Below are 21,041 nucleotides of genomic sequence, written 5' to 3'. Positions count from 1 at the left end.
CAATACTTGGCTTGTATGCTCTGAGAATGAGTTTCATGAACACCTGAAATCTTCATAAATATTAGTGTTCACACGCAATCACTGTGGAATGACATAATTATTTATGAATATGTACAAAAAATAAAACAGGCCTATTATCTATAAGTTAATGATGAAATATTTCCACAGTGTTCCCTTTTAACATTTTATGCTTCTTTTCCTCCTTTTTTTACATAGGTGTGTGGATAATATAAATATTTTAAGTTCCAACTTGGAATAAATACTAGATATTTACTTACATATATTAACCCTTAAACTGTGAGAGAAACTGAAAAAAAAAAATTCCTGTCTCTGTGGGACGATTTAAAAAAACTTACAGATCGACAACAGGGGCATAAAAGCACCAGCGATATTTACATTTTACAATTTACTGATGCAAAAATTATTTTTTTTAATTGTTTTTAATATTCAACACTATGTATACCAGTTTCTTATATTAGATGGGTTTAAAGGTGTTTGTAGGACTTCAAACATTTAGGGGAAATCCTTAGCTCAACATTGCTCCACTTAGAATATACGATGCATTTGTTTTTCTACTGTTTTTTATTATTCTGGCCTTTAAAGGCTATGTACAAGGAATACTTATAACAATGCAATTATTTCAGAGAGTATTTCTTCTCAAAACATTGAAATATATTACATTACTGAGTTACATATATGCTTATACAGTGGACCCTTGCTTTACGATCACCTCCCAATCGCCGGGTCACCATCTGGAGAAGACCCGGGCCGGAAATACCGGCAAATCTCTAACTAACTAACACCTCCCAATGCGACCAATTATGTAAGTGTATTTATGTAAGTGCGTTTGTATGTGTATGTTTGGGGGTCTGAAATGGACTAATCTAATTCACAATATTCCTTATGGGAACAAATTTGTTCAGTACTGGCACCTGAACATACTTCTGGAATGAAATAATATCGTAAACCGGGGGTCCACTGTACTACTTTTGTGTACTATCTTCTTATACCAAGGATATGTATAATGAATACTTATAATATTACAATTGTTTCAGTGTAATACTCCTCAAAACATGGAAATTATTCACACCGTTTGACTTCAGTGGGTTATCCTGGGTTAAATATACCTAGTGTACTTTGTGGCTGAATTTCATCGTTTGTATCATGAAACTATAATACTTGACGTGCTGTTGGAGTGTGAGCAAAGTAACATTAATGAAGGGATTCAGGGAAACCGGCAGGCCGGACTCGAGTCCTGGAGATGGGAAGTACAGTGTCTACACTCTGAAGGAGGGGTGTTAATGTTGCAGTTTTATGACTGTAGTGTAAAGCACCCCTCTAGCAAGACAGTGATGGAGTGAATGATGATGAAAGTTTTTCTTTTTCGGGCCACCCTGCCTTGGTGGGAATTGGCTGATGTGTTAATAAAAAAAAAAATAAATCTGGACTAAATAAGTCATCTTTGTACCACTTGCACACCCTGTTTGCTGGCAGATGAAGCTGGTAGTAGAACAACATCTCCTGGTTCATTGTTTACTTTTGCTAGTGAGGTATACAAGTATGTGGGACATACAGTCATCACCTGAATAGTTAACCATGATACATTGTGTGCACACTGCTAGCCTTAGATCTTTTTCAAATGTATAAATAGATGGAAGAAAACCTTAAGAGTTGTGCTGAGGTCAAAAATATTGGCAGGTGGCAGATTTGTGGGTATGAAAAATTGTGCATATTAGTACCGCGGTCAGAGTTAAGGGTTAGAAAAATTTCTTCATAATATTCCCGCTAAAAATCAGGGTACATGTTGTAGCAGAAAATATGGTACCAAGTATATTTTTTTTAGTATGTAATTGCAACATTACAAGATTACAGGTATGTCTTGCTACGTCTACTTACATTTAGGTCACACTACACATACATGTACACGTTTATTTATACACACTCATCTGAGTTTTCTTTGATTTAATCTTAATAGTTCTTGGTCTTATTACTTTTCCTTTGATATCCATGGGGAAGTGGAATAAGAATCTTTCCTCCGTAAGCCATGCGTGTTGTAAAAGTGAACTAAAATGCCGGGAACAATGGGCTAGTAACCCCTTTTCTTGTAAAGATTACTAAAAAGAATAAGAAGAAAATTGTTTAAGTGGGAAGTCTGAATGTGCATGGATGTTGTGCAGATGATAAGAAAGAGATGATTGTGGATGTTATGAATGAGAAGAAGCTGGATGTCCTGGCTTTAAGTGAAACAAAGCTGAAGGGGGTGGGAGAGTTTCAGTGGAGAGGAATAAATGGGATTAGGTCAGGGGTTTCAAATACAGTTAGAGCTAAAGAAGGAGTAGCAATAATGTTGAAGGATAAGATATGGCAGGAAAAGAGGGACTATAAATGTATTAATTCAAGGATTATGTGGAGTAAAATAAAGGTTGGATGTGAAAAGTGGGTTATAGTAAGCGTATATGCACCTGGAGAAGAGAGAAGGGTAGAGGAGAGAGAGAGGGATTTTGGGAAATGTTGAGTGAATGCGTGGGGAGTTTTGAATCAAGTGTGAGAGTACCTGTGGTTGGGGATTTCAATGCTAAAGTGGGTAAAAATGTTGTGGAGGGAGTAGTAGGTAAATCTGGGGTACCAGGGGTAAATGTAAATGGGAAGCCTTTAATTGAGCTATGTGTAGAAAGAGATTTGGTAATAAGAAATACATATTTTTATGAAAAAGAGGATAAATAAATATACAAGGTATGATGTAGCACATAATGAAAGTAGTTTGTTAGATTATGTATTGGTGGATAAAAGGCTGATGGGCAGGCTCCAGGATGTACATGTTTATAGAGGGGCAACTGATATATCGGATCATTATTTAGTTGTAGCTACAGTTAGAGTAAGAGGTAGATGGGACAAGAGGAAGGTGGCAACAACAAGTAGGAGGGAAGTGAAAGTGTATAAACTAAGGGAGGAGGAAGTTCGGGTGAGATATAAACGACTACTGGCAGAAAGGTGGGCTAGTGCAAAGATGAGTAGTGGGGGGGTTGAAGAGGGTTGGATGAGATTTAAAAATGCAGTATTAGAATGTGGGGCAGAAGTTTGTGGTTATAGGAGGGTGGGGGCAGGAGGAAAGAGGAGTGATTGGTGGAATGATGAAGTAAAGGGTGTGATAGAAGAGAAAAAGGTAGCTTATGAGAGGTTTTTACAAAGCAGAAGTGTTATAAGAAGAGCAGAGTATATAGAGAGTAAAAGAACAGTGAAGAGAGTGGTGAGAGAGTGCAAAAGGAGAGCAGATGATAGAGTGGGAGAGGCAGTGTCAAGAAATTTTAATGAAAATAAGAAAAAATTTTGGAGTGAGTTAAACAAGTTAAGAAAGCCTAGGGAATGTATGGATTTGTCAGTTAAAAACAGAGTAGGGGAGTTAGTGAGAGGGAGGTATTAGGTAGATGGCGAGAATATTTTGAGGAACTTTTAAATGTTGAGGAAGAAAGGGAGGCGGTAATTTCATGCACTGGCCAGGGAGGTATACCATCTTTTAGGAGTGAAGAAGAGCAGACTGTAAGTGTGGTGGAGGTACGTGAGGCATTATGTAGAATGAAAGGGGGTAAAGCAGCCGGAACTGATGGGATCATGACAGAAATGTTAAAAGCAGGGGGGGATATAGTGTTGGAGTGGTTGGTACTTTTGTTTAATAAATGTATGAAGGAGGGGAAGGTACCTAGGGATTGGCGGAGAGCATGTATAGTCCCTTTATATAAAGGGAAGGGGGACAAAAGAGATTGTAAAAATTATAGAGGAATAAGTTTACTGAGTATACCAGGAAAAGTGTACGATAGGGTCATAATTGAAAGAATTAGAGGTAAGACAGAATGTAGGATTGCGGATGAGCAAGGAGGTTTCAGAGTGGGTAGGGGATGTGTAGATCAAGTGTTTACATTGAAGCATATATGTGAACAGTATTTAGATAAAGGTAGGGAAGTTTTTATTGCATTTATGGATTTAGAAAAGGCATATGATAGAGTGGATAGGGGAGCAATGTGACAGATGTTGAAAGTATATGGAATAGGTGGTAAGTTACTAAATGCTGTAAAGAGTTTTTATGAGGATAGTGAGGCTCAGGTTAGGGTGTGTAGAAGAGAGGGAGACTACTTCCTGGTAAAAGTAGGTCTTAGACAGGGATGTGTAATGTCACCATGTTGTTTAATATATTTACAGATGGGATTGTAAAAGAAGTAAACGCTAGGGTGTTCAGGAGAGGGGTGGGATTAAATTATGGGGAATCAAATGCAAAATGGGAATTGACACAGTTACTTTTTGCTGATGATACTGTGCTTATGGGAGATTCTAAAGAAAAATTACCAAGGTTAGTGTATGAGTTTGGGAGTGTGTGTAAAGGTAGAAAGTTGAAAGTGAACATAGAAAAGAGTAAGGTGATGAGGGTATCAAATGATTTAGAATTTTAGATAAAGAAAAATAGGTAGTACGTTGGTAGACAGCAACCACCCAGGGAAGTACTACCGTCCTGCCAGATGACTGTGAAACAGAAACCTGTAACTGTTTTACATGATGGTAGGATTGCTGGTTTCTTTTTCTGTCTCATAAACACGCTAGATAACAGGGATATCTTGCTACTCCTACTTACACTTTGGTCACACTTCACAGACATGCACATGCATATATATATACATACATCTAGGATTTTCTTTCTTTTTTTTTGGGTCACCCTGCCTCGGTGGGAGACGACCGACTTGTTGAAAAAAAAAAAAAAAAAAATCTAGGTTTTTCCCCTTTTTCTAAATAGCTCTTGTTCTTCTTTATTTCTTCTATTGTCCATGGGGAAGTGGAAAAGAATCTTTCCTCCATAAGCCATGCGTGTCGTATGAGGCGACTAAAATGCCGGGAGCGATGGGCTAGTAACCCCTTCTCCTGTAGACATTTACTAAAAAAGAGAAGAAGAAAAACTTTATAAAACTGGGATGCTTGAATGTGCGTGGATGTAGTGTGGATGACAAGAAACAGATGATTATTGATGTTATGAATGAAAAGAAGTTGGATGTCCTGGCCCTAAGCGAAACAAAGCTGAAGGGGGTAGGGGAGTTTCGGTGAGGGGAAATAAATGGGATTAAATCTGGAGTATCTGAGAGAGTTAGAGCAAAGGAAGGAGTAGCAGTAATGTTGAAGGATCAGTTATGGAAGGAGAAAAGAGAATATAAATGTGTAAATTCAAGAATTATGTGGATTAAAGTAAAGGTTGGATGCGAAAAGTGGGTCATAATAAGCATGTATGCACCTGGAGAAGAGAGGAATGTAGAGGAGAGAGAGAGATTTTGGGAGATGTTAAGTGAATGTATAGGAACCTTTGAACCAAGTGAGAGAGTAATTGTGGTAGGGGACCTGAATGCTAAAGTAGGAGAAACTTTTAGAGAGGGTGTGGTAGGTAAGTTTGGGGTGCCAGGTGTAAATGATAATGGGAGCCCTTTGATTGAACTTTGTATAGAAAGGGGTTTAGTTATAGGTAATACATATTTTAAGAAAAAGAGGATAAATAAGTATACAAGATATGATGTAGGGCAAAATGACAGTAGTTTGTTGGATTATGTATTGGTAGATAAAAGTTAAAAATAGGAGAGGAGAGTTATTAAATGGAGAGTTAGAGGTATTGGGAAGATGGAGGGCATATTTTGAGGAATTGTTAAATGTTGATGAAGATAGGGAAGCTGTGATTTTGTGTATAGGGCAAGGAGGAATAACATCTTGTAGGAGTGAGGAAGAGCCAGTTGTGAGTGTGGGGGAAGTTCGTGAGGCAGTAGGTAAAATGAAAGGGGGTAAGGCAGCCGGGATTGATGGGATAAAGATAGAAATGTTAAAAGCAGGTGGGGATATAGTTTTGGAGTGGTTGGTGCAATTATTTAATAAATGTATGGAAGAGGGTAAGGTACCTAGGGATTGGCAGAGAGCATGCATAGTTCCTTTGTATAAAGGCAAAGGGGACAAAAGAGAGTGCAAAAATTATAGGGGGATAAGTCTGTTGAGTATACCTGGTAAAGTGTATGGTAGAGTTATTATTGAAAGAATTAAGAGTAAGACGGAGAATAGGATAGCAGATGAACAAGGAGGCTTTAGGAAAGGTAGGGGGTGTGTGGACCAGGTGTTTACAGTGAAACATATAAGTGAACAGTATTTAGATAAGGCTAAAGAGGTCTTTGTGGCATTTATGGATTTGGAAAAGGCATATGACAGGGTGGATACGGGGGCAATGTGGCAGATGTTGCCGGTGTATGGTGTAGGAGGTAGGTTACTGAAAGCAGTGAAGAGTTTTTACGAGGATAGTGAGGCTCAAGTTAGAGAATGTAGGAAAGAGGGAAATTATTTCCCAGTAAAAGTAGGCCTTAGACAAGGATGTGTGATGTCACCGTGGTTGTTTAATATATTTATAGATGGGGTTGTAAGAGAAGTAAATGTGAGGGTCTTGGCAAGAGGCGTGGAGTTAAAGATAAAGAATCACACATAAAGTGGGAGTTGTGACAGTTGCTCTTTGCTGATGACACTGTGCTCTTTGGAGATTCTGAAGAGAAGTTGCAGAGATTGGTGGATGAATTTGGTAGGGTGTGCAAAAGAAGAAAATTAAAAGTGAATACAGGAAAGAGTAAGGTTATGAGGATAACAAAAAGATTAGGTGATGAAAGATTGGATATCAGATTGGAGGGAGAGAGTATGGAGGAGGTGAATGTATTCAGATATTTGGGGTGGAGGTGTCAGTGGATGGGTCTATGAAAGATGAGGTGAATCATAGAATTGATGAGGGAAAAAGGGTGAGTGGTGCACTTAGAAGTCTGTGGAGACAAAGAACTTTGTCCTTGGAGGCAAAGAGGGGAATGTATGAGAGTATAGTTTTACCAACGCTCTTATATGGGTGTGAAGCATGGGTGATGAATGTTGCAGCGAGGAGAAGGCTGGAGGCAGTGGAGATGTCATGTCTGAGGGCAATGTGTGGTGTGAATATAATGCAGAGAATTCGTAGTTTGGAAGTTAGGAGGAGGTGCGGGATTACCAAAACTGTTGTCCAGAGGGCTGAGGAAGGGTTGTTGAGGTGGTTCGGACATGTAGAGAGAATGGAGCGAAACAGAATGACTTCAAGAGTGTATCAGTCTGTAGTGGAAGGAAGGCGGGGTAGGGGTCGACCTAGGAAAGGTTGGAGGGAGGGGCTTGGACTTCCAGCAGGCATGCGTGAGCATGTTTGATAGGAGTGAATGGAGACAAATGGTTTTTAATACTTGACGTGCTGTTGGAGTGTGAGCAAAGTAACATTTATGAAGAGGTTCAGGGAAACCGGCAGGCCGGACTTGAGCCCTGGAGATGGGAAGCACAGTGCCTGCACACTGAAGGAGGGGTGTTAATGTTGCAGTTTAAAAACTGTAGTGTAAAGCACCCTTCTGGCAAGACAGTGATGGAGTGAATGATGGTGAAAGTTTTTCTTTTTCGGGCCACCCTGCCTTGGTGGGAATCGGCCAGTGTGATAATAAATAAAAATAAAATAAAAGAAAAATTGGATATCAAATTGGGGAAAAGGAGTATGGAAGAAGTGAATGTTTTCAGATACTTGGGAGTTGATGTGTCGGCGGATGGATTTATGAAAGCTGAGGTAAATCATAGAATTGATGAGGGGAAAAAAGGTGAGTGGTGCGTTGAGGTATATGTGGAGTCAAAAAACGTTATCTATGGAGGCAAAGAAAGTAATGTATGAAAGTATAGTAGTACCAACACTCTTATATGGGTGTGAAGCTTGGGTTGTGAATACAGCAGCGAGGAGGCGGTTGGAGGCAGTGGAGATGTCCTGTCTAAGAACAATGTGCGGTGTAAATATTATGCAGAAAATTCGGAGTGTGGAAATTAGGAGAAGGTGTGGAGTTAATAAAAGTATTAGTCAGAGGGCTGAAGAGGGGCTGTTGAGGTGGTTTGGTCATTTAGAGAGAATGGATCAAAGTAGAATGACATGGAGAACATTTAAATCTGTAGGAGAAGGAAGGCGGGGTAGGGGTCGTCCTCGAAAAGGTTGGAAGGAAGGAGTAAGGGAGGTTTTGTGGGCGAGGGGCTTGGACTTCCAGCAGGCGTGCATGAGCGTGTTAGATAGGAGTGAATGGAGATGAGTGGTATTTAGGACCTGACAGTCTGTTGGAGTGTGAGCAGGGTAATATTTAGTGAAGGGAATCAGGGAAACCGGTTATTTTTATATAGCCGGACTTGAGTCCTGGAAATGGGAAGTACAATGCCTGCACTCTAAAGGAGGGGTTTCGGGATATTAGCAGTTTGGAGGGATATGTTGGGTATCTTTATACATATATGCTTCTAAACTGTTGTGTTCTGAGCACCTCTGCAAAAACAGTGATTATGTGTGAATGAGGTGAAAGTGTTGAATGATGATGAAAGCATTTTCTTTTTGGGGATTTTCTTTCATTTTTGGGTCACCCTGCCTCGGTGGGAGACGGCCGACTTGTTGGAAAAAAAAAAAAATTGCAACACAATAACAATGTTGCTAGGAGCCGAGGCATTCCATGAGACTTCTAACATTAAATCTGTGGCATCAAGTTATCTAAATATTAAAGGTGAATACTCCTGAAATAGCAAAAATAAGTTGACCAATATTTTGGTCAACTTATAACAAAGTGAAAAATAAAAGGTCAAGCCATATTTTCTACATTCATTTTTTCCAGAAATTCTCATTAAATCTCTCTAAACCTAAAATATTCTAATACATACTGATGTATGCTTCTATTTGTAACTTCAGTAATATCTAGAAAACTAATTGCATTGTTAAGTTATCACTCTTCACTTGACACCTACGACACGATGATGACATCTAACTGCAGCATTGCTGGATGAAGTTTAAGAAGGTCCTAGGTTCAAATCCTGTGCTGGGTGAGACATACAGGATAATCTTACAAGAACTTTTTATGTTGACTTAAAAATAAAGGAGTACCTGGATGTCTGTGGACTGCTGCAGGTTGCATCCTTGGGTTGCTTTTACTGTATATTCTTGGCTATAAAGAAAGAAGAAAAATAATATAAATAAAGGTTATAAAGATAACAAAAATGAAAGATTAAAAAAAAAAAAGTTTGCATCTTAATTATCTGAACAACTACAATATCTGATCTAATAGCAAGACCTCTTCTTACACTACCACTGATCAATGCTCTCTCCACCTTAGTAGTTAACAACAACTACAGTATCTTCTCTAATAGCAAGCCCTCTCCCTACAAAAAACACTGATCAATGCTCCCTACATTACCATTGATCACTGTTCCCTACACTACCACTGATCACTGTTCCCTACACTACCACTGATCACTGTTCCCTACACTACTACTGATCACTGTTCCCTACACTACCACTGATCACTGTTCCCTACACTACCACTGATCACTGTTCCCTACACTACTACTGATCACTGTTCCCTACACTACTACTGATCACTGTTCCCTACACTACCACTGATCACTGTTCCCTACACTACTACTGATCACTGTTCCCTACACTACTACTGATCACTGTTCCCTACACTACCACTGATCACTGTTCCCTACACTACCACTGATCACTGTTCCCTACACTACTACTGATCACTGTTCCCTACACTACCACTGATCACTGTTCCCTACACTACCACTGATCACTGTTCCCTACACTACCACTGATCACTGTTCCCTACACTACCACTGATCACTGTTCCCTACACTACTACTGATCACTGTTCCCTACACTACCACTGATCACTGTTCCCTACACTACCACTGATCACTGTTCCCTACACTACTACTGATCACTGTTCCCTACACTACCACTGATCACTGTTCCCTACACTACCACTGATCACTGCTCCCTCCACCTTCCTAGTCAGCAATAAAATTACCACTTGAAACTAGCAAAATCCGTGACTCGGTGATGAAGCATCAGTGAATAACAACCACAGAAATTAGTAACACTTACTGGGAGATAATTTAACAACAATCAAGACATTAATTCACATACAGTAAGGCCTCACTTACACGGTAGGTTAGGTTCCAGGCTATCGCTGGAAAGCGGTATGTAAAACACATACACTACACTCATTACTTACCTTAAAATATTTGTAGTCTTAATGTTGGGTGAGAGATGAGTAGTGTTTATTGTACGAGGTCAGGTGTGGTAGGTAAGACAGCCCACCTGTCCACTCCACCCACACAAAATATACTATGACATTTAATTGTCTTTTCGATGCCATCTGGTGTTAGGCTAATATCAGAGATTTCTGAAGTGACCAAATTTTGAGTCTTAGTCATAAAAAATTCATTTAGATTGTTGACCCTGATTGTTGGCCCCTTTCTGAAACTCATTCTATGTCACAAAATTTTTTTGGAAAAAAAAAAAAAAATCTTATGAAATAATAGAGAATCTTTTCCCGATGGTAATGACACCAAAAGTACGAAATTTGGTCGAAAACTCACGGAATTACGCTCCAGCGAAGTTAGCGGTCTCGGCGACATGTACGCATCAGCGATTTTGCCGACTTTGAGCCCTGTTTTTGACCAATTCTGTTGTTCCAGTTGACCAAACTCATAGCTATTTCTTTAGAACTCCATTTTTTCTATCAGTTGAGTACAAGAAACTGCCCATTTACTGATTTGAACTACCCAGTAAAGTGGTCAGAAATTGGCAATTTGGCCAATTTCACGCAAAGTAAAAAAGATGCCAATTTCAATATAGGGTCCAAAATAAACAATGTAGACATTCTTGGCACTAAAATAACATACCCTCTGTTCATTAGTCATGTCTCTAGGCCCATCTTATATTACTATTGCTTTCTATTTTGATTTTTTATTCATACAAAAAATACAAAATTTACTGTTATGCAGACTACTGCATTATTGTAAAAATGGTATAAATAATATCAGTGCACTAGTGAATGAATATCAGACTCCCCAATTGACATGTATTGGACGTGTGGTGTGATTTGCTTACTCTTGAACATTGGTAAAAATTGAACATTTCCGCTACTTTGAGCTCAATTTCAAGGTCGTTTTCATCGTGAAACTAATCAAAATCATCTCTATTTCTGTAATATGTTTTCCATTTTATCATGCAAGACCATGAAAACGAGAATACAAAGATAAATACTATATGAAAATGCACCACGAAGTCGGCGTTTTAATCCAAAAAAACGGTCAGTTTTTTCTCATTATGCACTGTGTGCTGTAGGATTTTTTTTATGTGGTGCACAATGACCACACAGACCCTTTCTCTCACATGTGGGCCTACCAGCTTTCTCCTGCTTGATTTGAAGCTGTTAGAATTTACGCGTATAAATACGTCCAAAACAGTGGTGCGTAAGACGTATATATACGACCACAACAGTCAAAGGGTTAATGGATCACTGAACACTGAGTCATATTGGGACTTTGGTATCTCACTCATTTATTTGTGTAGGTCCCATCTTGTTTAAGCAGGGGTCCAATACTGGATGTTGTTTTCCCCTTAGATTTGGCATAAGAGAAGTATTTCAGGTTTCTTTCAATTTCCTTTATGGCTTTATGTTCTTCTTTAGATTCTTGTCTCCTCTAAGATTCCTTAAGCTTAGTTTCGATATTTTCTATTTCTCTGACCAGTGCCTCCCTTCATATTTCAGATATGTACTGGCCCCTCTCAGCAGCTCTGTGATTCTTCACCTATGCCTGTATAGGGAGCGTCTCTCTTTCTAGTTTGCATCATCTCTTTCTTTTTTCTTAATGGAATGTGCCTTGAGCAGACCTCAAGTGCCACAGAGTTAATATTTTCTATGCAAATGTTCGGATCCGTGTTCATTAGAATATCTTCCCACTCATTTCATTTAGCACATGGTTGACTTGCTCCCAGTGTATGTTTTTGTTACTGAAGTTGAATTTTGTGAAGGCACTGTCATAACTGATCAGATTTTGCTGGTCAGGAGCCCTGCGCATACATGATTGCACCTCTGTTACGTTGTGATCTGAGTGTGTCTTTGATACTGTTATACGTATATTACATATCAGATCATCGTTGTTGGTGAAGATGAGGTCCAGTGTATTTTCTAGTCTTGTAGGCTCTATTATATGCTGGTTTAAGGTAAATTTGGTGCAGAGATTTAATAGCTTGTGTGCATGTGAATTTTCATCTGAGCTGCCTCTGGGAGTGATTTCTGCTAAAACACTACTTGCTACACTCCTCCATTTTAGGTGTCTCAAGTTGAAATCCCCCAGTGGCAAGATGTTTGGCGCAGGAGTTGGGAGATTTTCCAGACAGTGGTCAATTTTCAAAAGCTGTTATAAGAACATAAGAACATAAGAATGTAGGAACACTGCAGAAGGCCTACTGGCCCATGCGAGGCAGGTCCTTATCAAAACGACCACTACCTAAAGATACCCAAGAAATAACTCCCGTACCAAATGACTCCATTCAAACCCAGTCCCTCCCACTCATATATTTGTCCAGTCTCTTCTTAAAGCTACCCAAGGTCCTAGCCTCTATCACCCCACTGGGAAGACTGTTTCACGCATCTACAACTCTGTTAGAAAACCAATACTTACCTATGTCCTTTTTAAATCTAAATTTATCCAACTTAAATCCATTATTTCTGGTTCTTACCTGGTTCGACACCCTCAGTACTTTATTAATATCTCCCTTGTTTATGCCCGTCATCCACTTACACACTTCAATGATATCTCCCCTCATTCTACGCCTCTCCAGAGAGTGGAGATTTAAGGCTTTAAGTCTATCTTCCTAGAACTGCTGGTAAGTTGCATCCACAGGCTTGTATACAACCACAATGGCAAGGTTTTGGTTTTTGATCTTTATTCCCAAAACTTCAACTATATCACTTGAGGTGTTTAGTAGTTCTGAGCAAATGAGAGAGACTGTGACGTACAAGCCAAAATCCCCCTTGTTGCCTGTTTAGTCTGTCGCATCTGAATAGGTTATAACCTGAGATCCATATTTCGATGTCAAAATGATCCTTCATGTGGGTCTCTGTGAAAGCCGCAAACACTGCATTTGACTCTGTGGTGGTCATTATCTACACGTCTTACACCTAGGTGGTGGTCATTATCTACACATCTTACACCTAAGTGGTGGTCATTATCTACACATCTAACACTTAGGTGGTGGTCATTATTTACACATTTTAAACCTAAGTGGTGGTCATTATCTACACATCTTACACATAGGTGGTGGTCATTATTTACATATAACAAGTCAGTGTGACTTTGTAAATGGTCCAAGTCAGACTGAAACATCGTCATAAGCTTCTCTGTTTTATGTGCGAGTTATTTCTGTAGTGTAATTTACAGTATACAGGAGAAGGGGTTAAAAATAGAAATGGAAAATAGAAATAGATAATACAAATACATAATAAATGTAAAGTTAGCCCAATCACCATTTACACAATTAAATTGTGCCAAGTTTATCCACAGGATTTTGCAAACCTTTAATACCATACTGTGTATGGGTAGCTGAACTAAAGGAAACAAGAAGTAACATGATTTTTTTTTTTTTTACACAAATCAATTTTACATGCTAAGAGCTGTTACTGTACCTCAGTTTTTTTCAAAACCCAGCCCTATCTAAGGTATACTACCACCCCCAGGATGCCACCCACACCAGCTGACTAACACTCAGGTGAACAGGAACAGCAGGCATAAGGAAATGTGCACATTTCCACTCATACCAGGGAACAAACCCCAGATACTCAGATTGTGATTATAGTGTTTCCATAACTCTTATTATTTTTAATACACCAGCCATCTCCTCAAGTAGTTACTCAAAAAAGGAAATGCATTAACTGGTAAGACAATATTTTTGAAAGAGCAATATCAGTTAGTGAACACAAACATTCCACTGTTACTCACTATATTCAAGACACTGTTGACAGTGCTGCAGTGATGGATGCATCACGTCTCCCCAGCCTGCTCGTTAAAGCCTCTTGTCACCAACAATTTGACGAGCAATTAATTCTTTCATGATCTCGTTGGACCCACCATAGATGGTCTGTACTCTTGCATCTACATAGGCCTTACAAATTGGGTATTCCCACATATACCCCCAGCCACCATGGAGCTGCACACACTGATAACCAACACGATTCTGCATCTCTGACATCCTGCAAAGAACATCACTTAATAATGATGTAGCGATGATGATAAACTGAAAATTTTCTTTGGAATATTAACACAAGCATGTTAATGACTCAAGTAAACTGGCTATTAATTGATTAAAAACTTAAAAGTATACAATAATGCTAACTAACATATATTATTAAGTATTCCTGAAGGAGTACTGTTGGGTGGTTGCCAGAATTTTTTGTGTTGTTCTTACAAGTTTCTGCTTATAACTTGAGAATGCCTAATCTAACCAACTTCAAATTTTCAATGCTCTTGTACCATCATTAACACTTTCAGTGGCTGTCACACAGAGCTATGTCACAGAGGCCAGGGGTTTCTGATGCAGTTCTATGTCATATGCTCAGCTCACTCAAATAAGCTGTGAGCAGTAAATTCTGGCCCAGATATGAAAGAATGGGTCTGTGCATGATGAAAAAAAGCAAAACTGAACATGTGAATAGTTTAAAATAATGAATGTGAGGTGTTTTCTCATTTGATTTTTATAGTTTTATTGGCTGTTATTTGGTGTCATTTGAATCATTATTTTGGTTGGTTTGAGGAACGGGAGTCGGTTGAAATTGAGGTCAAAGTAGCAGATATGGGTTTCTATTAGGTCTGATTCAATTATACCATAAATCATGACCAATCATTCCTGGTTATATTTTATTATCTGAGAAATAAAGAGTAAATCTTCTATTTTTGTGATTATGAATTCAACAGGGAGGTACTACCGTTCTGCCAAGTGAGTGTAAAACGGAAGCCTGTAATTGTTTTACATGATGGTAGGATTGCTGGTGTCTTTTTTCTGTCTCGTAAACATGCAAGATTTCAGGTATGTCTTGCTAATTCTACTTACACTTAGGTTACACTACACTTGCATGTACAAGCATATACAGTGGTACCTCGAGTTTTGAACTTAATCCATTCCAGAAGCTCGGCCGAAACTCAAATTGTTCGAAAGTCAAAGCAATATTTCCCATAAGAAATAATGTAAATCCAATTATGTAATCCGTTCCAGACACCCAAAAATATTTAAAAAAAAAAAAAAAAAAATTAAGAAAAAATATAGTTTTACATACAGAAAACAATGAAAAATAAATATAAAGCACTAATTTCAACGGATAAATAAATATTAAAAAAAAAAAACATTTAAATCAGTTTTACCTTTATTGAAGACTCTTGGTGTATTGAGAGGCAGGAGAGTTTGTTTGGAGAGAGGACAAAATACTTGAATATGACACTAATATAATTTCTACGGCTCATTTATCTATCATAATTCATTTAATATATAATAAACAATATTAATAACATAGAAACATGATATATGCTCTAGAATGAATAAAATATGTCATTATGTATGTGGAGTGGTGGTGGTGGTGTTGTTGGGTTGATAAGGGCCACTGAGAGCATAAGCCGTATAGTAGTGGTGGCAGCGGTAGTGTTGTCAGTGGCCCTATATAGTACCTCAAACAACAATGGAGGAGGTAAGTTTCGTGTTGTCATTTTTCTATCACTTAATCGCTTAACTTACTTGTTACACCGTTAATGCTACACTATCACTGGCTGGTGTTATAGTCTTTATTGACTCCTGCTGCTTTAGTATCGTACATATTGTAGAATCACTGAATCACTGAAAAAGGCACATTCTCCCCTCTCTCTTCCTCCTCCACTTTCGTACTTGCTACAATTTCTTTCTTCAATTCTATTGTGCTTCTCACTTTCTTTGGGCCCATAGTTAATTATGTAGTAGTCGCACTCAATTTACAAGCACAAAAAATAATAAATTTTTGTGAAATGTTTGGATGAAAGCACAGGGTAATGTTCACTCGAGGAGAAACAAAGTCAGACTGACCCACAACGCATGTGCCGGCAGGTCTGGTATGGCGGCCAAAACTCAAGGTACTGTTTGAAACTCAAGACAAAATTTAACCGAAATAAGTGACCAAAACTTGGGGTGGCTGAAACTCGAGGTCCCACTGTATGTACACACCCCTCTGGATTTTCTTCTAGTTCCTTAATAGTTCTTGTTTATTTCCTCTTATCTCCATGGGCAAGTGGAACAGAATTCTTCCTTCATAAGCCATGCGTGTTGTAAGAAGCGACTAAATTACCGGGAGCAAGGGGCTAGTAACCCCTTCTCCTGTATATATTACTAAATGTAAAAGGAGAAACTTTTGTTTTTCCTTTTGGGCCACCTCGCCTTGGTGGGATATAGCCGGTGTGTTGAAAGCCCAAAGAAAGTTCTTAGTGCCAGCCCTTTGGTAAAGAAGGTGAGAAACATGACAGAATTCAAGAGACTGTAGAAAAATAAGAAAGGGGCGTACATTTAGCCAAGCTTGCCAGGATGTATGGGAAGTCAAAATCAACAATCTGTTCCATCTAGCAAAGAAAGTAGAAATCAAGGGAGCTAAAGCTGCGAAAGGGGGTAAATATGCTAATGAAGCATGTTCAGTGACAATACCTTGTCCCATTTTAAGCAAATCTTAAAAAGACACCAGAAACAGAGCTCTCTGGATGGATTTTTAGTGCAACAGGAGTCCGGTGCCAGTAAAAGACAAAGAAGGGAAGTAACCCCAGAGAGGGCTTTGATACCTGAAGTCTTTATGGAGGAAGATTCCCCTTCCAAACAATAATCTTAACTCTCCTCTCCTCGCCTTCTTTAATACACCAGTAAGAGTCATCAATAAAGGTATATAATGCTCATTTATCATTAAAATTAGTCATTTATATTTATTTCTCATTGCTTTCTGTATGTAAAACTATAGTTATTCTTTAAAAAATATATTTTTTGTTAATATTTTTGGGTATCTGGAACGGATTAATTGTATTTATATTATTTCTTATGGGAAATATTGCTTCAGTTTTCGTACATTTCGGATTTAGACCGACTTTCTGGAACGGATTAAGTACAAAATCCAGGGTTCCACTGTATATCATGTTATAATAATAAGTAATTTTAATTCATTATACTTACCAATATTTACACATTGATGCCATGCTACCATCCAATTTCCCAACATTATGCAAGTCAATGCACTGGTCAGTGAAGGCACGAGCAACACAGATCTCTGTCTTTAGTTCTGCAAGTTTATGCTGAACTGTCTGTAAATAAAAAATAAAGATTTACAGTATATGTTTGAAAACAGACACACAAATGCAGTACAATGAGTCAATAAAGCATTTTGTTACAATGCATTTGTCTCTGGCTCTATTGCATCGATATACGCATTATGCCACTGCTCACCACAGTATATGTATATTAGTATTTATAAAAAGTGGCCTCCTGAGTGGCAATATTAATCTGCTCCAGGTGTATTGTACCTTAAATCTATTGTAGCTTAAACCTCAAAATATATGGTTTTATGGAAAATTGTTCAAAGAACCAGGAAGTGCCACTTTTACTGTACATTGGACGTGAAAAGTTGGTGGTGTGGTGGTGGTAGATAGGTTAGTGGTTGGTAGTGTGGTGGTAGTGGTGGTGGAGAGGGTAGAGAGAGGGTTACTGGTTGGTAGTGTGGTGGTGGTGGTAGTAGTAGAAAGGGTAGAGAGGGGGTTACTGGTTGGTAGTGGTGGTGGTGGAGAGGGTGAAGGCTACAAATTCTTCCAAGCAGCATCGAGACATTGAGTGAAAACTTCTGTCCAGGACTTCACTATGAGCCTCAAACAATCCAAGATATCATATCACATTCATATTCAACTTAACATAGTTTCAACTTACAATGGTTTTGTTGGAACATAACCACATCGTAAGCTGAGGGCCACCTGTATACATATTGCATTTATACTTGTTTTATGCATGTGAGTGGTAAATAAAGATATAAAATGAGAATAAATTAAGAAGTGATGAGGAAAATTTTTTTTAACACATTGGCCATTTGCCACTGAGGCAAGGTGAACCAAAAACGAAGAAACACTTTCACCATCACTTACTCCATCAACGTTTTGCCAGAGGCATGCCGATACTACAGTTCAAACACTGTCTACATTTTATTTTAAGACACCGGTCATCTGGCCTTAGTGGGAGACAAGCAGTGTGCAAAGAAAAAACAGCATAAGACATCCTCATCACATCTTATGCTGCTAAATGGCCACATCATTTGTTTAATTAATTCCATATTCATGTGGCATTCTAGCATTATAGCTATTGTAACTTTGTATATTTGACATATGATTCTGCTATTGCAGAATGAGTGTGAATGTGTGGCAATAAGAAAAATGTGTTTGGTGTTTGAAAACTGAGTAAGATAAAGGTAAAGATAAGGTAAAGGTAAAGGTAAAGGTAAAGGTAAAGGTAAAGGTAAGGTAAGGTAAGGTAAGGTAAGGTAAGGTAAGGTAAGGTAAGGTAAGGTAAGGTAAGGGTAAAGGTAAAGGTAAAGGTAAAGGTAAAGGTAAAGGTAAAGGTAATGGTTAAGGTAAAGGTAAAGGTTAAGGTAAAGGTAAAGGTAAAGGTAAAGGTAAAGGTAAAGGTAATGGTAATGGTTAAGGTAAAGGTAAAGGTAAAGGTTAAGGTAAAGGTAAAGGTTAAGGTAAAGGTAAAGGTTAAGGTTAAGGTTAAGGTTAAGGTTAAGGTTAAGGTTAAGGTAAAGGTAAAGGTAAGGTTAAGGTGAAAGTAAAGGTAAATGTAAGGTTAAGGTAAAGGTTAAGGTAAGGTTAAGTTAGGTTTGAGATTTGTTGTGTGACTTGGAAAAGTGAGTAATGAACATGTTAGTAGAGAGAGCAGGTCATCTCTGTTACTAGAAAACAAAATACAGCACAACAAAAGAACCACACACTATCACTGTCTGTTGAGTACTTCTTCTTTCAACAAACCAGCTGTATCCCACTGAGGCAGGGTGGCCCAAAAAGAAAAACAAAAGTTTATCCTTTTAACTTTAGTAATGTATACAGGAGAAAGGGTTACTAGCCCCTTGTTCCCTGCTGAGTACTTATTCTCTTAATTCCATGTATCCCTCTCACTCTACCAACAAACATTCCTTTTTCCTCAGTCATCTACATCAAGTGCCACACTTCTTTAACACTTTATTCAAACACTTTAAATAATAAAGTATGCTTGAAGAAAAAGCTATTTTATTTAACACCCTCCCATACAGTACCTACCTGGAGATTGGAAAGTGTCTTGCCAAATGCCTTTCTAGACATGAGGTAAGCCCGAGTCTCTTCCAACTGCCACTCACAGTTGGCACATGACATGATGCCAATAAGAAGGCGCTCCTGGATAAAACAAAGTTTAATTCATTAGTTTAAGATGAAAATAAATAATATATGCAGATCCACTAACAATTATTGTATTAGCACAATACTGTGGGGTCATCCCTACAAATATACAGGCTTTCATATTTATGGATTTACATTATTAGGAGTTTTTATACTGATGGGCAGCCAGGGAACAAATTCAATTGTCCATTTTTCTGGCTCAATGACTTTCCAATTATGAAATCACTTATTATTTTGCCAATTATTTCTTATAAATACTAATTAACCTGGTAAAGTGTATGGTAGAGTTATTATTGAAAGAATTAAGAGTAAGACTGAGAATAGGATAGCAGATGAACAAGGAGGCTTTAGGAAAGGTAGGGGGTGTGTGGACCAGGTGTTTACAGTGAAACATATAAGTGAACAGTATTTAGATAAGGCTAAAGAGGTCTTTGTGGCATTTATGGATTTGGAAAAGGCATATGACAGGGTGGATACGGGGGCAATGTGGCAGATATTGCAGGTGTATGGTGTAGGAGGTAGGTTACTGAAAGCAGTGAAGAGTTTTTACGAGGATAGTGAGGCTCAAGTTAGAGTATGTAGGAAAGAGGGAAATTATTTCCCAGTAAAAGTAGGCCTTAGACAAGGATGTGTGATGTCACCATGGTTGTTTAATATATTTATAGATGGGGTTGTAAGAGAAGTAAATGTGAGGGTCTTGGCAAGAGGCGTGGAGTTAAAGATAAAGAATCACACATAAAGTGGGAGTTGTGACAGTTGCTCTTTGCTGATAACACTGTGCTCTTTGGAGATTCTGAAGAGAAGTTGCAGAGATTGGTGGATGAATTTGGTAGGTTATGCAAAAGAAGAAAATTGAAAGTGAATACAGGAAAGAGTAAGGTTATGAGGATAACAAAAAGATTAGGTGATGAAAGATTGGATATCAGATTGGAGGGAGAGAGTATGGAGGAGGTGAATGTATTCAGATATTTGGGAGTGGACGTGTCAGCAGATGGGTCTATGAAAGATGAGGTGAATCATAGAATTGATGAGGGAAAAAGGGTGAGTCTGTGGAGACAAAGAACTTTGTCCTTGGAAGCGAAGAGGGGAATGTATGAGAGTATAGTTTTACCAACACTCCTGTATGGGTGTGAAGCATGGGTGATGAATGTTGCAGCGAGGACAAGGCTGGAGGCAGTGGAGATGTCATGTCTGAGGGCAATGTGTGGTGTGAATATAATGCAGAGGATTCGTAGTTTGGAAGTTAGGAGGAGGTGCGGGATTGCCAAAACTGTTGTCCAGAGGACTGAGGAAGGGTTGTTGAGGTGGTTCAGACATGTAGAGAGAATGGAGCAGAATGACTTCAAGAATGTATCAGTCTGTAGTGGAAGGAAGGCGGGGTAGGGGTCGGCCTAGGAAAGGTTGGAGGGAGGGGGTAAAGGAGGTTTTGTGTGCGAGGGGCTTGGACTTCCAGCGGGCATGCGTGAGCGTGTTTGATAGGAGTGAATGGAGACAAATGGTTTTTAATACTTGACGTGCTATTGAAGTGTGAGCAAAGTAACATTTATGAAGGGATTCAGGGAAACCGGCAGGCCGGACTTGAGTCCTGGAGATGGGAAGTACAGTACCTGCACTCTGAAGGAGGGGTGTTAATGTTGCAGTTTAAAAACTGTAGTGTAAAGCACCCTTCTGGCAAGACAGTGATGGAGTGAATGATGGTGAAA

General features: G+C 38.7%; 1 protein-coding gene across 2 annotated transcripts in view; it reads right to left on the bottom strand.

Annotated features, from left to right (window-relative positions):
* Positions 1-21,041, bottom strand: part of LOC128704447 (long-chain specific acyl-CoA dehydrogenase, mitochondrial) — a 36,190-nt gene that overhangs the window by 2,749 nt on the left and 12,400 nt on the right. Inside the window, exons 7-10 of one of the 2 annotated variants that reach the window (XM_070103028.1) lie at positions 19,222-19,335; positions 17,099-17,226; positions 13,873-14,123; positions 8,957-9,017 (exon numbers count right to left, since the gene is read on the bottom strand). In XM_070103028.1, coding sequence (XP_069959129.1) covers positions 13,937-14,123; positions 17,099-17,226; positions 19,222-19,335 — 429 coding nt within the window. In that variant the 3' untranslated portion in view covers positions 8,957-9,017; positions 13,873-13,936. Of the gene's footprint in view, positions 1-8,415; positions 9,018-13,872; positions 14,124-17,098; positions 17,227-19,221; positions 19,336-21,041 lie in introns of those variants that run through there. The other variant, XM_070103027.1, reaches the window with a different exon arrangement.

Source organism: Cherax quadricarinatus, chromosome 84, assembly GCF_038502225.1.
Source record: "Cherax quadricarinatus isolate ZL_2023a chromosome 84, ASM3850222v1, whole genome shotgun sequence".
Taxonomy (NCBI): domain Eukaryota; kingdom Metazoa; phylum Arthropoda; class Malacostraca; order Decapoda; family Parastacidae; genus Cherax; species Cherax quadricarinatus.
Note: the sequence above shows the minus strand (reverse complement) of the source record. Positions and strands in the feature narration are given on the sequence as shown.